At 40.0% G+C, this 18,519-nt stretch overlaps 3 protein-coding genes across 6 annotated transcripts; all 3 read right to left on the bottom strand.

The window, feature by feature from the left end:
- Positions 1-955: 955 nt before the first annotated feature.
- LOC121648071 (troponin I, fast skeletal muscle-like) lies at positions 956-5,287 on the bottom strand. 2 transcript variants are annotated; one of them, XM_041998005.1, is made up of 7 exons: positions 4,968-5,287; positions 3,526-3,558; positions 3,169-3,205; positions 2,947-3,075; positions 1,689-1,778; positions 1,434-1,607; positions 956-1,337 (listed from the first exon to the last, which is right to left on the bottom strand). In XM_041998005.1, the coding sequence occupies exons 2-7, from the start codon at positions 3,531-3,533 to the stop codon at positions 1,260-1,262; spliced, it is 516 nt and encodes a 171-aa protein (XP_041853939.1). In that variant the 5' UTR covers positions 3,534-3,558; positions 4,968-5,287; the 3' UTR covers positions 956-1,259. The 2 variants fall into 2 exon arrangements, with proteins under 2 accessions (XP_041853939.1, XP_041853940.1); XM_041998006.1 differs by lacking the exon at positions 4,968-5,287 and having other exon boundaries at positions 3,526-3,695.
- Positions 5,288-5,489: 202 nt separating this feature from the next.
- Positions 5,490-10,954, bottom strand: LOC121648070 (troponin I, fast skeletal muscle-like). Of its 2 annotated transcripts, XM_041998004.1 has the most exons (7): positions 10,916-10,954; positions 8,717-8,749; positions 7,760-7,796; positions 7,545-7,673; positions 7,280-7,369; positions 6,147-6,320; positions 5,490-6,008 (listed from the first exon to the last, which is right to left on the bottom strand). In XM_041998004.1, the coding sequence occupies exons 2-7, from the start codon at positions 8,722-8,724 to the stop codon at positions 5,931-5,933; spliced, it is 516 nt and encodes a 171-aa protein (XP_041853938.1). In that variant the 5' UTR covers positions 8,725-8,749; positions 10,916-10,954; the 3' UTR covers positions 5,490-5,930. The 2 variants fall into 2 exon arrangements, with proteins under 2 accessions (XP_041853938.1, XP_041853937.1); XM_041998003.1 differs by lacking the exon at positions 10,916-10,954 and having other exon boundaries at positions 5,491-6,008; positions 8,717-8,854.
- LOC121648069 (troponin I, fast skeletal muscle-like) lies at positions 8,717-12,936 on the bottom strand. Of its 2 annotated transcripts, XR_006011915.1 has the most exons (5): positions 12,314-12,936; positions 12,141-12,230; positions 11,549-11,722; positions 9,956-11,464; positions 8,717-9,448 (listed from the first exon to the last, which is right to left on the bottom strand). XR_006011915.1 is itself a non-coding variant. In XM_041998002.1 (4 exons), exons 1-4 carry the CDS (start codon positions 12,647-12,649, stop codon positions 11,249-11,251), a joined length of 816 nt encoding a protein of 271 aa, XP_041853936.1. In that variant the 5' UTR covers positions 12,650-12,936; the 3' UTR covers positions 8,717-11,248. The 2 variants fall into 2 exon arrangements, 1 of the variants encoding a protein (XP_041853936.1); XM_041998002.1 differs by having other exon boundaries at positions 8,717-11,464.
- Positions 12,937-18,519: the final 5,583 nt, after the last annotated feature.

Raw genomic sequence — 18,519 nt, forward strand, 5'->3', positions numbered from 1 at the left:
TACTTGCCATTAAAGGTCCCTTCTAAGGAATCTCTTCTTGTTGTGTCTAATTACATGAGGGATATTAAGACATGGATGCACTTAAATTTCTTAAGATTAATTAAAAACAAACACTGAGATTGTCCTGTTTGGTCGCCCTGACTTGGTTCAGGTCCTTGCCAGCTCCCTTGGCCCAGTAGCACCTTATATACAAGCACAGGCTAGGATTTTTGGTGTTTTTACTGATGGGGCACATAAATTAGACGATCATATCTGCTCAGTGATCAAGGCTAGCTTCTTTTAACTTTGGCTTCTAGCCAAAGTCAAACTCTATCTAAGAAGGGCTGATCTAGAAAACGTTATCCATGCTTTTATTTCATCGCGCCTGGACTACTGTAACTCCCTGTATGTCGGCCATTCAGATCTCAATCATCTGCTGCTTGTCCAGAATCCAGCAGCTTGTCTCCTAACCAGGACAAAGAAGCACGAGCACATAAGGCCTGTGATTTCCTCACTTCACTTTTTATTTGTTTCAAAGTCTGTGAATGGACTGGCCCCAGAATATTTATCTGAACCTGTTAAGGTGCATCAACCCTCGAGAGCCCTTAGGTCAGCTGACCAGATGGTTCTGGACTAAGGCTCCATCCCTCATGAAAACCAGGAGATCGAGCCTTTGCAGTTGTGGCTCCTACGTTGTGGAACACATTGCCCCCTCTGTACGGTCTGTAAATAGCCTCTTCATTTTTAAAAACACGTCTTAAGACCCACTTATTCACCCTGGCCTTTCGCTGAGCAGAGTCACCTCTACTGGATCTTTTATCTGTTTCTTTTTTTTCTTTTTGTTGTTTTGCTTTTGTTGTTTTTATTGTTGATACGTGTTGTTACTGTGAAGCACTTTGGTTGGCCATAGGCTTTTAAATGTGCTACATAAATAAAGCTGACACACTGACACAAAAACTTCAGTCTGTTTCTTCCAAATTGATGTTTATTGTGTTGTTGTGTGAATGTTTCCTTTACTGTGGAGTTGAAGACTTGATGTTTGTGTGTGAACCTGCAGAAACTCCACACTCCTCCTCCTCCCTCCCTCCAAACGTCCACAAAGTGCAACCCAAAGGAAAAGGAAAAAAAAAGACAGAAAAACTGAAAAGAAATAAAAACCTTTGAACACGTTTCCTGCGGGATGACCTGTTAACTTTCAGCTCTGTGAGACATACATCAGTCACCAACACATATAAGATACGAGGAGTTCATGTAAACAGAAAGACAAACAGCAGCAACATTTAGGAGGACTCGAACATCTTCTTCCTGTCAGCCTTATCCTCGATGTTCTTACGCCAGTCACCCACTGCTTCTGTTGACTGCAAACGACAAAAAGCGTCCATGTGAGAGACTGCATCACAGTGGTGGATTTGGACCACAGATCTCCAACTGTCGGTAAAAAGCTGTAATCTCACCTCCTCTTTCACCTCCTTCTTGACCTGCTTCAGGTTGGACCTCAGATCCATAGTCACCTTGTGTTTGGAGCCCAGCAGGGCCTGCAGCATGGTGTCAGCGGACATGCGCACCTTCTTCAGGGCGGGCTTCTTCACGCCGATCAAGTCCACAACTTTGATCTTCAGGTCTTCAATCTGTGAGAAGGAAACAAACGTTTTAATTTTCTGTTCTTCCTTGTTAAATCTATCGTATTAAAAAAACACACACACACACACCTCTTTGTCAGCCTTCTGAACTTTGGCCTCAGCATCATACCTATCCTCATCAATCTTGTCGAGGATAGTATGGAGCTTCTTGCAGACTTCCTGTCAATACAAAAGTAAAATAAAATAAAAAAAATTACAGTATCATGCAGCATCCAGAAGTTTCAAGTTTTAACAAGTTAAAATAATATTCTGGAGCATTAAATAGTTTACAAAGCAAAGATAACTATGAAGAATATAAGATGGTGAATTAAAGACAACATTTACTGTCCTTGTCAGAAACATTTGAAGCATTTTAACCCTTTTTGGACCCTATGCTTCTTCTTCAAAATGTCCAATAACTAAATGAGTATTTCTTTGCAACCACAAGGTCTGCTTGAATATTCCTAGAGTGACAGTAAAGGGAGATTTGTTAAGATGTGCAAATATCAGTACATGTGCTACTGGTGAAGAAGAAAAGAAGATGGCACAAATGAAAAAAAAAAAGTTCAGGATCCCCTAATAAAAAAATAATAATAATATTAAAACCACTTTCAGGATAAATGTGAATAACTTTTTGGAATGATGCAGCTGTAGCTCTAAACCTCGATCAGATCATAGAACAGTGTGAACATCATGTCTGCAAAGGTCAGCGACGATAAAATGAAAGAGGTTTTTCTTCAGGTCTTCAAAGTGGCCATTTTAACCCGGTTTGGCCCCATCTCTGCATTTGAACAGTGTACAGAAATCATTTGTATAACACAAATTCAACAGTTTTGTATGTTCATTTCTTTTTAACTCAACCACAGCTGCATCCTACCATGTAAAGTGTGGTTGGCTGCTGCTGAGCTGTGTGTGAATGCAGACCTCTAACTCCACAACAGATGGGTTGATTTGAGTGAATGAGACTTTTTTTGGAGTCATTAGCACCAACAGAATAAACCAGCACTGTCAGCCAATCAGAATCAGCAGAATAAGAGCCGGACAGGGACATAAAGTCCGTTAGAGATGCCAGAATGATTTGAGTGAAACACGAGACATGCGTCTAACAGGATATTATGGATTTACAGGTAAAATAAACTTTTCCCAGAAAAACAGCAAAAGTAAGAGAAATTTTACAACTATCATTTCATCAAGTGATTTCTGCTGTTTCTTTTGACTCTGATGTTTCAGGGCTTTGACAAACATCTTACAGTCATACACAAGCTCATCTGACCTGATTATGCTTATAAAGGAGGAGTTTCCTGAGCATTCATAGATCTTTTCTTTCTTCTCACAGATTTTGTCTCACCATGAGAGCAGCCTGATCTCCGTTCAGCTCCGGAGCAGGACAGTGCTCGGACATGTAAGCCTCCTTGGCAGCTTCGATGTCCTTCTTCTCCTGCTCGAGCCAGCTCTGAGCGATCTGCAGGACCAGGCTCTGGAGGGGAAACACAAAAGCAGCGTAACAGCTCTCAGTCTAACAAAGACTTGAGGGACTGCTGAGAAGTGATAACCAGCATCCAGAGTTTACCTTCAGGTGATGCCTGCGGCTGGATGTCATCTTTTTCCTGTTTTGGACGAAGTTCCCATCATTAGTTACTATTTTAACTCAATAAAAAAATAATCATTTTCTTTCTGAAGCTGTGAGAATTTTAATAAATTCAAGTAATCTCCCATTTATTATTGTCAATTATAATCCCCCCAAAAAGTCCATTAAATGATCATTTTTATAACAACTAAGACGGAAAGCAACAGATGAGTAATAACTGTATTTCCTAGCGCAGTTATTACTTTCTTTATTTTTTTAAATTTCCCATCCACACCTAATTTAATAAATCATATTCCATGTTTCATCTATGAGGTAACAGAGGATGTGGTTCAGACTTACTCAGACATCTTGATGGGTTTTGTGGTTCAGAACCTGCATCAATACACAGATTAGAACATGTTTAGGATGGAAAGGCCTCAATGTGCGAGTCCAGATTCACCCGGATCAGGTGGCCACTGCGATCCGGTCTGAGATCAGCATGTTCCTCAGCTCTGATGGAGATTGATGGACAGCAGATTTGTACGGTAACGCGATCTGAAGCACAGCTGAGGAGAACTAAACTGGGAAGGTCCGGCTCGGGTGTCACGCCTCTGAGCGGATCGAGTGACGCTTCATTTCACACATTCTGCTGCGGAAATTAATCTTAATAGAACTTTTCAATCATTTTCAACAATAAGGTAGGAGCTCCCAACAAGCTTACATTATTATTATTATTATTATTATTATTATTACTAATAATTATAATTGTTGTTATTATTAATTATTAAATGATTTATTTTAACACATTTTTATAATATTTTTGTTTTATTAATGTTTCAACTTTCCAGTTGGACATGAATATATTTTGAGGAATTAAAGTGCTTTATCCTGAAGGACTTTGACTTGTCATTTAAAAAAAAAAAAAACTTCAATCAACGGTTTATCAAAATGAAATAAGTGTCCTGAAAAATCATGAATAAGACCATTAATGTATTCAATAATCAGTAAAGATGAATGAACCTTTCATGCATGAATAATTAATAAACAGCGCTACATGTTTGTCACATACAATATTTTACATCTAGACATGTACAGTGATGCCTTTTTATTATTTCTGAAACATTTTACATTTTATTTATTTATCTATCTGTTCTACATAGATATGTATAAAATAAATTTGTCAAATATAAATATTTGATCAAAAACGTAGCTGTATCATGTTCAGCAAACTCTGTAAACGTTTTATTCTTCAGTGAGTGAGTGTTTGGATGAGTCGCTGATGTCCACTGAAGTGGATCATTTACAAACATACCATGCATGAAATGGTTAAGTTTGCAAGTTAAGTCTAAGATACTGTTTTCATTCATATCAACTTTCTTCCTTCTGATTAAGTGTTTTAAATAAATTGATTTTTTTTTTCTTTTTGTTCACCAACCTCATCTTTTTTAAACCCTGCAGACGCAGCCTGCAGCAGCTTTAAGACTCCAGTTTCTGGGTGACGTTCACTTCTTCACACTAAACTGCAAACATCTCTTAAAACACACAACTACTAGACACAATGCGGAGCTGAGCAGAAGCCATAAATTCAGGTTTCAGATAAGGTGACATATTGATAGAAAACACGTAGAAAGTTGAGGATGTCACGATGAGTCAGAGGTGAAGACAGTTTTAATCCAGGTTGCAATGATGGATCGTAGAAACCGACTGAGGCCGGATGAAACTGCTCAGTAGAGCTAAAGATGCTGCTCTCAGAGAGGCTCGAAGAGGCTGGAGAAGGAGAAAAAATAAGGAAGATTTCTCACCTACTGACAAGGAGGAAGAAGGAGGACAAGACACACTTGGTGGAAGAAAAGGAGACACTGCCAAAGCCACAGACAGAGAAAAATGAAATACGTATATATGGTGGCTGGCGATGCCTCAGCAAAATGCTCACATCCTCTTTATGGAAATGGATTCCCAGTCAGACCAATAGGCCTGCGAGCTCCTGAAATACACCGGCCCAGCCCCACACTGCAACATGCCCTCCATCTGAGACCACGTCTGCGGAGCTGAAGGCTCCTTCTTGCATATTTACTGTGTGTAACGGTGTGTGTGAAACAGGACATTAAAGATCACAATGACAGCAGCCTTACAACAGAATTATTTTCATTAAAACACTGACTATTAGGGTTCTAATCAACTTTGATAAAGGAGGAAACTTAAAAGCCTTCAGATCTGAGATGTTCTGACACAATCTGATAATTTGACTCTGAGAAAGTTAGAAAAAACGTAAGTGGTCACTAGAAACTCCCATCTGTCCGCTTCACGTCTGAATCGGTCAGACTGAAACTTCGATTGAATCATTTCTTAATTTATTGTCTTCTCATTGTTTTCATTTTGGTTTGTTTCTCTTTTTTGTTTATTTTCCAGCCTCACTCAGCTGCCAGTTTCAAATCTGTGGAAGAATTAACAAACGGATAAAAGTAGCAACCAAATTCATCCTTATTTCAAAACATTTATTTCTACCGTTTCCATGGAAACCTGTACATTTTGAAGTAATGCTCTCTGCCAGAAGTTTTGACAGTACACGAACATGTTTCTTTGATTTTCATTCAGTGTCTTTCTCTTAGGGATGAGGGGGTGACAGCATCACAAAAACAACCAGAAAAACAAGAAAATGGCGCCTAAACATCGTCCCTGAATGTCCAGACGGACACACATTCAGTCTCTCAGACCTCGGACAGAGACGTTGCCCCTGCCGTCGTCCTCGCCGGTCCAGGAGGGGTTTAGGAAGACTCAAACATCTTCTTCCTGTCGGCCTTGTCCTCAATGTTTTTACGCCAGTCACCGACGGCCTCTGTGGGCTGCAGACCACAGCAAAGTCAAGTCAACACCAACAAACAAGAACCGAGCTTCCTCATCAGCCTATCATTAACCTTCTAAACAGATCTCACCCGTCCAATCAGAGCACAGCTCTGAAAGCTGAAAGCTTTGTTTCTCACCTCCTCTTTCACCTCCTTTTTGACCTGCTTCAGGTTGGCTCTCAGGTCCATGGTCACCTTGTGTTTTCCTCCCAGCAGGGCCTGCAGCATGGCGTCAGCAGACATGCGCACCTTCTTCAGGGCGGGCTTCTTCACTCCAGCCAGCTCCACCACCTTCAGCTTCAGATCCTCGATCTGGAGCAGGAGAAACGTTCGTTCAGAAACTAGCCAGAGAGGCGTTCAAAGACACAGCACTCAGATCATTGTGATGTATGATAAACATGTCACTACTTCTACGTGGCGGTGTGGCTCAGCAAGGTAGAGCGGTCATCTTGTAACCTGAGGGTTGTTGGTTCGATCCTCGGCCAAGTTGGGTTCATGTCGAGGTGTCCTTGGGCAAGACACCAAACCCCTAATTGCTCCTGATGGGTCGTGGTTGAGCGCCTTGCATGGCAGCTTCCGCCATCAGTGTGTGAATGTGTGGTGAATGTGATGATGTAAAGCGCTTTGGGTATCATCCCAGGTACAGTAAAGCTCTATATAAATACGGACCATTTACCATTTACAATTATTACTAATTAAATCATTTCAACCATCTCTTTCCTGCATAAACTAGATTATTTTCCATATTATACGTTAGAGATGTTGCATCTTATTTGCTGACCACATCTCTCTGCAGTTTACCCAGAATGCAAATTTTCTGTCTTGTAGATGCACACCTCTAAGGCAGATGATACAGCTGTTAGATAACGTGCACAATATTTACTAAATAAAACGTTTTAAGAAGAACAAACGTCTTAAAACCGCCACTGCAGTCAAAATGTTAAAGAAATTCCCCAAAATAAAAATGCAAATATAAATTCATTACATGTTCCCTTTCATTTTTAATCTATTTATTTCTCCAGTTATCAAGAGGATGAGGTGAAAACAAGTTCTCCCTCTGCCTCCATAGCGTCTGGGTTAATGTTTCATAACCTCGGTATTAAATCTGAACTCAGTTCCCCAGCTCCAGGTCTTCAGGACACTTGGAGAAATCCTCTGAACACACATTTCTGTCACTTCTTTCTTGCTAAATTCAACTTCAGGTTTGTCACAAAATAAATGAAGGATTTCACTCAACAGCCTAAAAAAAGAGGATTTTTAACACCTCTCACCTCTTTGTCGGACTTCTGAACTTTGGCCTCAGCATCGTACCTGGCATCATCGATCACGTCGATGGCCTGGTGGAGCTTCTTGCAGAGTTCCTGTTAATGCAGTAAACACACTGGGTCATGCAGTATGCTCTAGTGGAGAGCTTTAGGGTCTTATAACAGGAAATATGTTTGAGATAACAACAAAAAAGCCCTCATCCTTGCTATTTTAAGCTAAATGTTATGGCGCGAGTGCGGGGTGCTGGGAGCTGCTGCGTTTAAGTCTCACCATGAGGGCGGCCGTGTCTCCACTGAGGTCTGGGGCTGGGCAGTTCTCGGCCATGTAGGCCTCTTTTGCAGCTTCCAGCTCCTTCTTCTCATTCTCCAGCCAGTTGGCAGCGATCTGAAGCATCAGGCTCTGCAGGAACAAGAAAAGGGGAAAACTCAGAGAAGAAAACAAAGGCTGAGATGATCCCAGCGCAAAGACAAAGATTCGACTCTCACCTTCAGATTATGCCTGCGGCTGGAGGTCATTTTCTTTCTGGGATGAAGACAACAGAGTCGTCAACTCTCTGATGCTTTAAGTTTTATCTTTAAGATTTGTAAAATAACCTTCCACCAGTGATTTGAAAGCAGAGTTTAACACCTCTCCCAATCTAAATGTAAAGCTACAACCAGTTTGCTTAACTTCCCCAAAGACAAATCATGGCAAGAAACAGGCAGCTTAGTTTTTTCTGAAGCTGAAAGAATCATCCAACACTGACATCCAGGTTTTATATGAGCCAGTCTGATCTCTGTTTGCAGCTGGTTTACACACACGCACACACACACACTGACTGGAATTGGAAAAATAAAAGTAAAACAGAAAATGAACTGCTAAAATGTTCAGTTTATGGAGGCTGCCTGCTTGTTTTTATTCCTCCTCCATACCAGCAGCATGTGCAGAATGTGATCCAAACTTCGACCTTCAGATGGAGCTGCTGGCTTCACATGTGTTGACATCAGTTTACACACTCCCCCCACAGGGAAATGTCTCAACAGTTATGTCAGAGGATGTGAAGGTGCTCATTAATGTTCTGATAGTTTAGATTATTCATCACCACTGGCTCTTTACTGTAGATTGTATTTATTTCTTTTGGTGAGATCTGGATGTAAAATGTTCAGTTTATCTCCAAATGTGAGAATATCCGTCTTCCAAAACCCTGTAAAACAACTGAACGAGCCATGAATAGATGATTTACCACATCAGTCCCACATTAAACTTCCTCTATGATCTACACTCAATCTAATGTCTGAAACTACCTGGAAAACAATCAGAAAAGTCTTTTTTTTTTTTTTTTTTTTTTTTTTTTTTCAGACAGGTGAAAGAAAAAAAAAGAAAAAAAAAAGAAAAGTCTGAAAGATCTCCTGGCCAGCTGGGAAGTCTAATTCTCCAAAAAGAAGAAGATGATGTGTACTTACTCAGACATTTTGACTGTTTTTGATCCTCACACCCTGTTGAGACAGAGAAAACAGCGAGTTAGTGACGAGCAGCGCAGTGACTCGGACCACAGCTGGACTGGATACATGTTGGTGTCTCTCTATTATCGATTAGACGCCCTCTGACCTCCCGCAGGAAACATAACACGCTTCACCATAATAAAAAACTGGCTGCTAGTGATCACAAACCAGCTAATTTTGGACAGGCGGGGTCAGCTGCCAGGGTCCTGGCACTCAGCAGTTGTCACTCTGAAGACTTTCTGCCTGGAATTGAACTTGTTCCAGCGAGCCAAGCAGCTCAGCACAAAATGCCACCAGCAAAGAACCAACTGTGGCGCCGAGCAGGCAGTTGGAGCAGTTAACACCAACTCCAACCACCTGCAGGCCAGCAGGATGGCAGCTGAGCCCACCAGCAGGTTTAATGAAGAACCAGCCACTAAAAAATGGATAAAATAAGCTCTGGTCACACACATGAATCCAAAACCGGTTGAATTTACCCGCAGCCCGAAAAGGAATGAATAAGGATGCTCTTATTGAAACTTATCTGAAAATACTGTCCAGTAAATGTTATGCAATGCTTTATATTGGAAGTCTGAAGAGAGAATAGTGTTATGTGGCACTGATTTAGAGAAAATCCAGATTCCTCTAAAGAATCAGAATCCAGACGATGTGCAACAAGTCAGCATAACAAGTCAGAACCATTTATAAACTCCCCTACCAAGGACCATTCAGATCTGCGTGTGTGTGCGTGTGTGTGTTTGGAAACGACACATAATATGAATATGGACACATTTTTTGTAGCAGACCTGATTTCAGAGGTTGAAGCTAATAATGTTTTACTGTCTTCAGTGTTAACTTTTTTTCCTGAAATCTCATGCACGCGAGCTACATATACAACATCTTATGATGGGTTAGATAACAATAGAAATAATAACAATAATGAACAGATTTTCAGTAAAAGCTCTGCAGAGCCAACGTAAACCAGCAGAAAACACTTTCAGTCCCATCTTAAACACATCCAGCAGTCGTCCTACAGTGTCCTTGAAGAAATCCAGGAAATCTCAGCTGCTGCATGAACCCCCAGAGGTCAGAGATCACTCTCAGCAGCATCTCTAAAAACAGTCCTCCTCACCAAAAAACATCTTTTCAGAAAAACCACCTGCAGAGCAGACCTGAGTGGGAGTATCGTCCCTGGCAGACTGAGCGGAGCGAGAGACTCACCTACTGACCGTGACGAGGACGAGGACGAGGTGCACAAGAAGGGGGGAGATACTGCCAAGTCCCAAACAGTAAAGATAAAACATGGTATATAGGGTGTTAAGTGCTGTCTCAGCAGTAAAGTCAGCCCTCTTTATGGTAGCAGAGCCACTTCAGACCAATGGGCCAACAGGCTCCAGAAATACCTCCACAACTCTTTGAGGAACCTCGTAAATTTTTCGGGAGCAAGAAATCATCTCCTTCTGCTGGAAGCTGGACAGACGCTATCAGGTTCCCTCCCCCAAGACAAGTGAGGGGCTGAAGCAATTGTTACACAACAGTCAGGCAGTGTGGCCAATGTGATCAATGATCAGCGCTTCAGTTTCCTAAAACCAAGAGCTGGGAGTTGTTCCCATCCAAGTTCAGCTTCAGATGAAACAAGGCAAACACAAATAAAAGAAATAAACACCTGTTCATCCTCAAACATGACAATAAGCATCAGGTATGAGAAGAAAAACTCATCCAGGTCTCTAAAAAACAGCTTCAATAAACCAAACACAACTTCAGTAACGTTGTCTGTGCCTAAAGATGCACAGCCAAACTTTTAAAAGGGACCCGACGTAGAAACCTGATGTTAGGAAGATGATTCGTGGAGAGTTAACAAACAAACAAAAAATAAAACTTCTTTTAGCTTCATCAGATTTTCAGCCTCACTTTTCTTTAAAACATGAGAAAACTGAGTCAGTTTTTGGAAATTCATTTTAACAAAATACGTTTCAGTTAATATGCCATCGTCCACTCAAACGTCTTGAAGATTTATTTTAAATTTGATGAATGAATGAATAAATATACCAGTTATCTCAGGAAATGACTTAAAAGGGTTTCACTTGGTTAAGAAGCTGAAACATGCTGGAAATGTGCTTCTAACACACAGAGGAGTAAACGAGTGATCCTGAAATAGAAAAGAAGAAAACTGTGACTCACCATGTGTTTGTTGAACTTGTGTTGCGCTTGTGATCATAACCAAACACAAAGCAGGAGAAGAGGGATTTGTTGGAAATATTAGGAAGGAAAAGGAAGCAATGTGAGCTGTCTGCTGACATCTGGTGGTTCAATATGAGCACAACTCAGCCAACAGATGTGCCCACAGGTACACCGAACTTTAGCAGGCTTTTCCATAAATACCATTAAGCTCATCCTATAAAAATCCTCATGTTGTCAGGAGTAGGTCTGAGCTCAGACCCGGTTCAGACCTTAAAGACGATCTCCATCAACCGGCACCTCTGAGGTGAAATCTTTTCTTTTAAAACTGAAACATCACATTACAGAGTTTATGTAATCCAAAAAAAAACATTTAATTGCACAAATTTCTTCCAATTCTATGAAAAGGTGGGAAGTAAGAGAGGAGAGGCAGAAAGCCAGAGAGGGAAAACAAAAAGTTGGATCAGGGAATCTGTAGGAGGTCTCGAACATCTTCTTCCTGTCAGCCTTGTCCTCGATGTTCTTGCGCCAGTCGCCCACTGCCTCTGCTGGCTGGAGGACATGAACATCGTCAACAAAACGCTAACTCACCACTTCTCCTGTAGAGCAGCTGCCAGTCCTCCTGCAGACACTCACCTCCTCCTTCACCTCCTTCTTCACCTGCTTCAGGTTGGCCCTCAGGTCCATGTTGACTGTGTGTTTGGAGCCCAGCAGAACTTTCAGCATGGCGTCAGCCGACATACGAACCTTCTTCAGGGCAGGCTTCTTCACTCCACCCAGCTCCACCACCTTCAGCTTCAGATGGTCAATCTGAAGACAAAAAGCAAAAAACCAATGAGACAGATTTGTTCACCTTCCTGTGATGCGGCTTGGTCCAGGAACATGTTCTACAGCAACATGAGCACCGAGGTTGGTTTCACAGCATCAGAGCTGCTCCTGCTTCTGGTTCAGGCTGACAACCCACTCAGCAAAGTGAGTTCAAATTAGATATTTATAGATGGGTTTCAGTGGAATCATTTAACATCTTAAGTGGTTTCCAACATCCTAACAAGTTCCGCACAGAGCGGCTGAGGATTCAGGCAATGATATAAAACTTTAAAAAATTCTGTTTAAATAAAAGAAGAAATGAAAACCAGTAGAAACATCAGGGCTCCACAGTTTAAGATGAGCAAAACGAAATGTGCAAAAAACCTGCATAATGTTCTGAATAATCTAGAAATGTCTGCACCTCTTTCTGTGTCTTCGCTGCTTTGGCTTCGGTGTCATATCTGTCCTCATCGATCTGGTCGATAGCATGATGCAGCGTTTTGCAGATTTCCTGTCAGGATGAAAATAAGAAACTTTTTTGTCCACCACATAGAAGAGTAAAGTTATTTTCTCTCTCTCTCTCATGTTATGTACCATCAGAGCTGCCTGGTCTCCACCAAGTCCAGGTGCAGGACATTTCTCCACCAGGTAAGCCTCCTTTGCAGCTGCGCTGTCATTGACTTCCTGCTCCAACCAGCTGGCAGCAATCTGCAGAATCAGACTCTGCAGGACCACAACACACACACACACACACACACACACACACACACACACACACACACACACACACACACACACACACACACACACACACACACACACACACACACACACACAGCCATCAGCCGTCTTAAAAACACCAGGATGAGCCAACCAGCTCAGACAGTATCCTGCAGCAGTCTTCAGATGATGCCTGCGGCTTGATGTCATCTTCTTTCCTCTTTTATTAACACAGATGTGATCATAACATAAAGGACTGAGACTGGTTTCATGTCATCACACAAAATAAATATATACCTACTCAGACATCTTGGCCTCTCTTTGGATTTAGACTCTGATAATAAAAAATAAAACATGGCAGTTAATGATCAGTAAGCATTAAATATAATAAATGAAAAAGAAATCATCACCGTTAAATGTTTCTGAGAAACAAGTAAGTTTACATGTAATAAGACACTGTGGGAAAAACAAAAATAAAAAGAAAATAACTTATGTTATTAAACTCTTTACAACTTTTGTTGTAAAAGTTTTACAAACTCCTTATTTTAAAACAATCTTATTTATTTTTGTTTAATTAATTTACTATTTTTATACATTTAATGATAGTTATGGTTTATTTATTTCTTTGTTTTGTTATTAATTATTTATTATTTAATTGCATTTGATTTTATTCCAGTCTTTTTTCTTTTTGTTATGTTTTAATAATAATAGAAATAGCAATAAAAAGAAAAAAATCATTAATATGGCAGTTAATGCTTAGTGAGCATTAAAATGTAATTAAAATAAACTAAAATATATATATAAATCTTATAAGAGATATCTCATATCTAATAAGACACTACAATAACAATAATAACAATAATAATAATAATAAATATCAAACTTTTTTAAAACAGATTCACTTGTTGTTATTTATTTATTTATTTTATGATATTTATTTATTTCATTATAATTATTAATTTAATTTGTTAAAACTATTTATTCATTTTGTTTATTTTTGTGAATCTATTTAATATTTAATTGTATTTTGCCATCTTTTCCTTTTTGTTATTATTGAGCGTTAAGAGGTTCATTTATAACTGCTTAACACAATCTAGTGGTGACTTTTCATGATACCTGTAATCTGGAGGGAGGAGCCAGAGCTACAAGCACCTACAGTCTCATGTCCATGTGTCACCATGGCAACCACCAATAAATTCTTCTCCTAACCCTGTCCACACAGATCTGATGTGGTGAATGAAGTGAAGGACGAGGAGCTCAGCTTTCACACTTCATAATGTGATGATTCTTTCTGCTTCAGAACTCCTGTGATCAGGTCCAGGATGTGCTTTACATCATTTAAATAACTTTCTATGGGTCCTGTTTAGCAGTATCAACCAAAGACTTACAGCAAAAATTGCAGTCTCAGTTTATCAAGACAGAGATTCTATTTAAATTTTGATTTGCACATTTTTTGTAGAGGAAATTAAGTCAGTTGCTTTTGCTCAGAGTGAATCCTGTAACTTCTAATGCAAATTTAAGTTGCAGATCTTCACTTACAGACTCAAAACTTCTTTTTTGCTCTGATTTATATCAGCAAGTTAGTGGAAATACCAGGACATAAAGTGATGAATCACTGATAATCCTTTTGAAAGCAGTTTTTAATCCAAAAGATTTAATAAATAAACAGAATAAGTGGCATTTAGACCAGTGGTTCCCAGCCTATTTTCCTTCATGCAACTACCAACAAGTCGTGAACCCCCCGCCCAGTCCCATGCCGGATCCATTCCTGATTCTATGCTTTCATTAGCTGCTCCTCACCGTGAATAATGCATTCTGGTCCAGTCCTTACCTGATAAAATCAAAGTTAATTTATAGTCTTTCATTTTTTATTTTAATATGGACAAATCATCTGCACTGTGGTGATTCTCAGACATGTTTCATTAATGAAATGATGCAGGAAGAATTCAGGTTACCAGGACAGACAGGAACTACTACACTACAGTAGTTCCACCAGCTCACTGGCCTCAACAAACCACAGTACCTGAACCAGAGCTGGTTGGATGTGCAAGGGTAGCCTATCAAGCAGTTTTTTGAGGACCCCTGTATATTCACTTTGGGACTTGGTGTTTCAAAAATGTTCAGGCCCTAGAAATGGCAGCACCACATGAACCAAACATCCAGATGATAAAAAAATCTTCAGTAGATATACACCTCAACTCATCTCTGTCTGGGCATAGCCTTAATTTTATTAACCCTGGCTCCGAACAGTTAAAGCCTGCCCAAATAGCGAAAAAGGTATGGCCCAAATTTAGCCCTGATTTACAGTGTAGACTAAATGTGAGTGTAGCTGCCAAAACTCAGCCACGTGAACAGGAAACCGCCAAAAGAAAAACCATTAGGACCAATTCTGGCCCACAAAATACTTGCCATAATCCACTTCCAGGTCAACTACTGATATCTGCAGACCCTCTGGGATCTTTGGGGGACCTCCTGTGGGTGTCAGGGACCCCAGGTTGGGAACCACTGATTTAGACCATAAATCAGTAGTTTTTTTAAACATGCGCTTTTGAAGCAAAACGTCATTAACGTCTCAGATCAAAGCTCAACACATTCTCCTTTTGGTCAAAACTAATCACCTTATCAATAATATTCCTTGGTCCAACTATAAACTATAATATTACTCATTCTCATCATTTCCTGTGAGGGGTCTGTGATCTGAGGGTCTCTAGGGGTCCTTGGTGGTCCTTAGCCTGCAGCTAATCTTAGCCTAGGGTCAGAGGTGAGTGATGAGCTCTCTCAGAGAGGTTCAATCTAAAGCAGATAAGCTGATCTGGGACCTGAAGGCACATGGCAACCATCAGCCTGGAGAGCTTTGTGAAGCAGACTTCTGTATGTTTTCAGTGATCAGATGTCAAACATCTTGACTCAAACTGCTTCATCATCCTGCCATTTTCCCACATTTTGCTGTTTTCATTCCAGCTGTCAAACTCCTGAAATTAATCTGCAGATTGAGATTATTTGGAGAATTTCTTCTGCCTGTCAGTGGACGGTGAAAGATGCTGACACTGTTTTCTAACATTATAGATTACAAGAAAAAGTTCTTTTTTCCCTTTTATGTCAAACGGAGATTGAAAATATTCTGTCTAAATAGACATCAGTCTCTGCAAGTATTTTAATACCGACCTTATCCCTTACATCATCCATTAAGACACACAATAAAAATAAGTTTCCATCAATTGACACTGGTCAGTGTGGAAAAAATCACCAGACCTCTGTGGACCAGCTCAGGCTGCCTGTAAGCAGCAGGAGACATACGAGACTTTAATCAGACTTAAAATGTGGTCACAAGTCACCACAACTCTTCACCACAACCTCCACATCCGTTATGAGATACTTTAGGTCCAGTGTGGATCAGTCAAACCATAAATTAGCTTCCCAACCGGAACCTTCCAGTACGGGCCATTCCTTTCATTAAAGTGACTCCAACATGTTTACTTTCTATTCAGTTGTAATCTTCCTGGATTGGCTTTGCACTCATCTAAACTCTGCATGATGTAATTATTTCAAAACCTGGGACAACTTTCTTCTCTTGATACCACCACTTTCTCAACACTTCTGGTTGCTCAGATTGCAGAGTGTGTAGGTGAAGGATAGATACTCATAAACACACACTATCAGTGAAAACGAATACGAATACAAATACAGCATTTTAAGTCACAACATCAGCACAGATACAGCCGTACATGTTAGATCAGGAAACAGATCCAGAAGGTGATCATCTCATTAAACCACATCAGAGATTACAGCATCTCACTGTATTAATATTGATGTAAACTCCATGTTAACAGCTGCCGATGGTTCTAGTAAAATACCAGCTGAGGAAGAAAACACCTGCTGTAAACATCCAGAAGGTACTGATGATCACACACTCCTCCGTTGCTGCCTGAGGTTTAAACTGCTTAAAATTAGCGGCTATAGAAACAACAAATGGAAACTATCAGTACGCCAGTGGTGAAGTGTAACATCAGAAAATTCTGTTGGCTTTTTTAACCCTTTAGGTCCTGCAGTGACGCAAAATGCATTATCATTCATCATCATTGGCGAGATATCCCTGGTCTTAAAAGGGTTAAAGGGTTAACACTGGATTTAAAAACGTCTGGTTTCTCTGCTCACCGTCGGAAACCAATCATGCAGGCGCATGTAAAACAGTATCTGGAATAAAAAACATACAATATCTGTCACAGTGCTCTACTCTGAAGCATCCAGACCCTTCCGGAGTATGAGATCCCCCCTGCCTGCTGAGTGACAGCAATGTGATGAAGGTGGTGAGTTCTCCTTAAAGCAGACAGACACTGTGTCCAGGCTGGCATGAGGTGAAATGGTTACAGATCGCAGGTGGTCGCGTTCAGGCAGGTTCATGGCAGCTTGCACCCTTCTCCCCATCCAGGAGAAGGGTAATGTTGGCTAGTGGCTAGCACTTAAATACCTGGATAGGGTTGAGTAGGTGAGTAGTAGACGTAACCATAAACTGCTCTATCTTCAAACACAGACAAAAAATACTGGATATAAGAAAAAGGGGGGGGGGGGGGGGGGTAATAATAACAGATAAATAAAATGAATAATACATTTAAATTAAAATAATGGTGGCCAGTTAGTGACAATTTTATTAATCTAATGGTCATAATAGTTGTGTTGTTGTTGTTGTTTTGAATCTTTTGGTGATGTTGAAGATGATAATACATAGCTTTAATGCTGTAGATGCACCAGAAAACATGAAAAACAAGGACATGGGTCCTTCAAAACCTTGAACACATACCCTCAAACATGACTGCACATTTATCTTTTCTATCCTCATCTGCCTCAGAACTGAACCAGAGAGAAGTTAACACAGATCTAGTTAGATTCAAATTTCAGGATTTAATGTTATTTTCGCTAAACTTTTGAAACTCAAATGCTACAAACTGATATTGAATCTTACAGACTGAACTGACAACCCATCCAAGTCAGTGTCCCTGACTTGATACTGTAAATCTTACAATAACAAATATAACCATTTTAACACAACTTGTCTCCCAGATTTTCCATGACGAAACACGTAAATTCATGTCTAGTAGTTTATCATCAGTAATGCGGACAGAAGATGTGAATGAATGCTTTGTGTTGTTAGCGTGCAGATTGATGTTGTGCTGAAAAGCGTGTGTGGGTGCACCTTACTCTTTAGATCGTGGCCATGACTCCTGCTGGATTCACAGCATCTGAAAACATGAAATAAGCAGGAATAAATTAATCATCCTAAAAAAAAAACAAGAACAAAAAACAAGAACATTTGATCTGAAAGACTAGAATTGATGCCACTCACCTTGTTACATAACTGGAGAGTTAATTTACATCAATTTTAAACATGATTGAGGAACAAATTATATAATTCACCCAAAGTGCCAATTACATGAAAATGCATTTAAACACAGCATGATTAGATAGTTTATGTTCTGTTTAGTTAGAATTAAACAGAAATCATTATTTATACCCATGTTTTTGGATCATACTGAACACAAATGCAAACTTCTGGTTACAAAATGTTTTCAGAACCAGGTTTGCTCTCTAATCTGTTCCTGTGAAACTTTGTTCAGGTCAGATCTGGACCTGGATAAATGGCCCTAACTGCCCAATGGAACAGGAACTACAGGCAGTGATGGTCTGTCAGTCCTCTGCTGACACCGTGTGGTGTTTTAAAACCTTTCAGCAGTGACAGTGATAAGTCACATGACCTCTGAGCCCTGCTGAGACAGAGGGCAACAACACACCACCTAAAGCTGACAGAGAAACATGTACTTTGCCTTACATCTCACGCAAATGTAATCAGAAAAGCAAAGTGTGTTTTTAAAATGTGACTTTACCTTTTCTCCTACACTTTTTAATCAATAACCAATTATCTCTTCTTATTACTGTGCACCTTTATGTTTGACATTTTTTTTAAGATTTGTTAGAATTTCATACATTTTTGCTCAAGACTGAATAATGGTCATAAAATAACTAAAGCATTTCAGTACAGAAGCTTTTTTTATATATATTTTTGTGTAGCCATCCTGACCAAAAAA

The sequence above is a fragment of the Melanotaenia boesemani genome, chromosome 10, assembly GCF_017639745.1.
Source record: "Melanotaenia boesemani isolate fMelBoe1 chromosome 10, fMelBoe1.pri, whole genome shotgun sequence".
NCBI lineage: Eukaryota > Metazoa > Chordata > Actinopteri > Atheriniformes > Melanotaeniidae > Melanotaenia > Melanotaenia boesemani.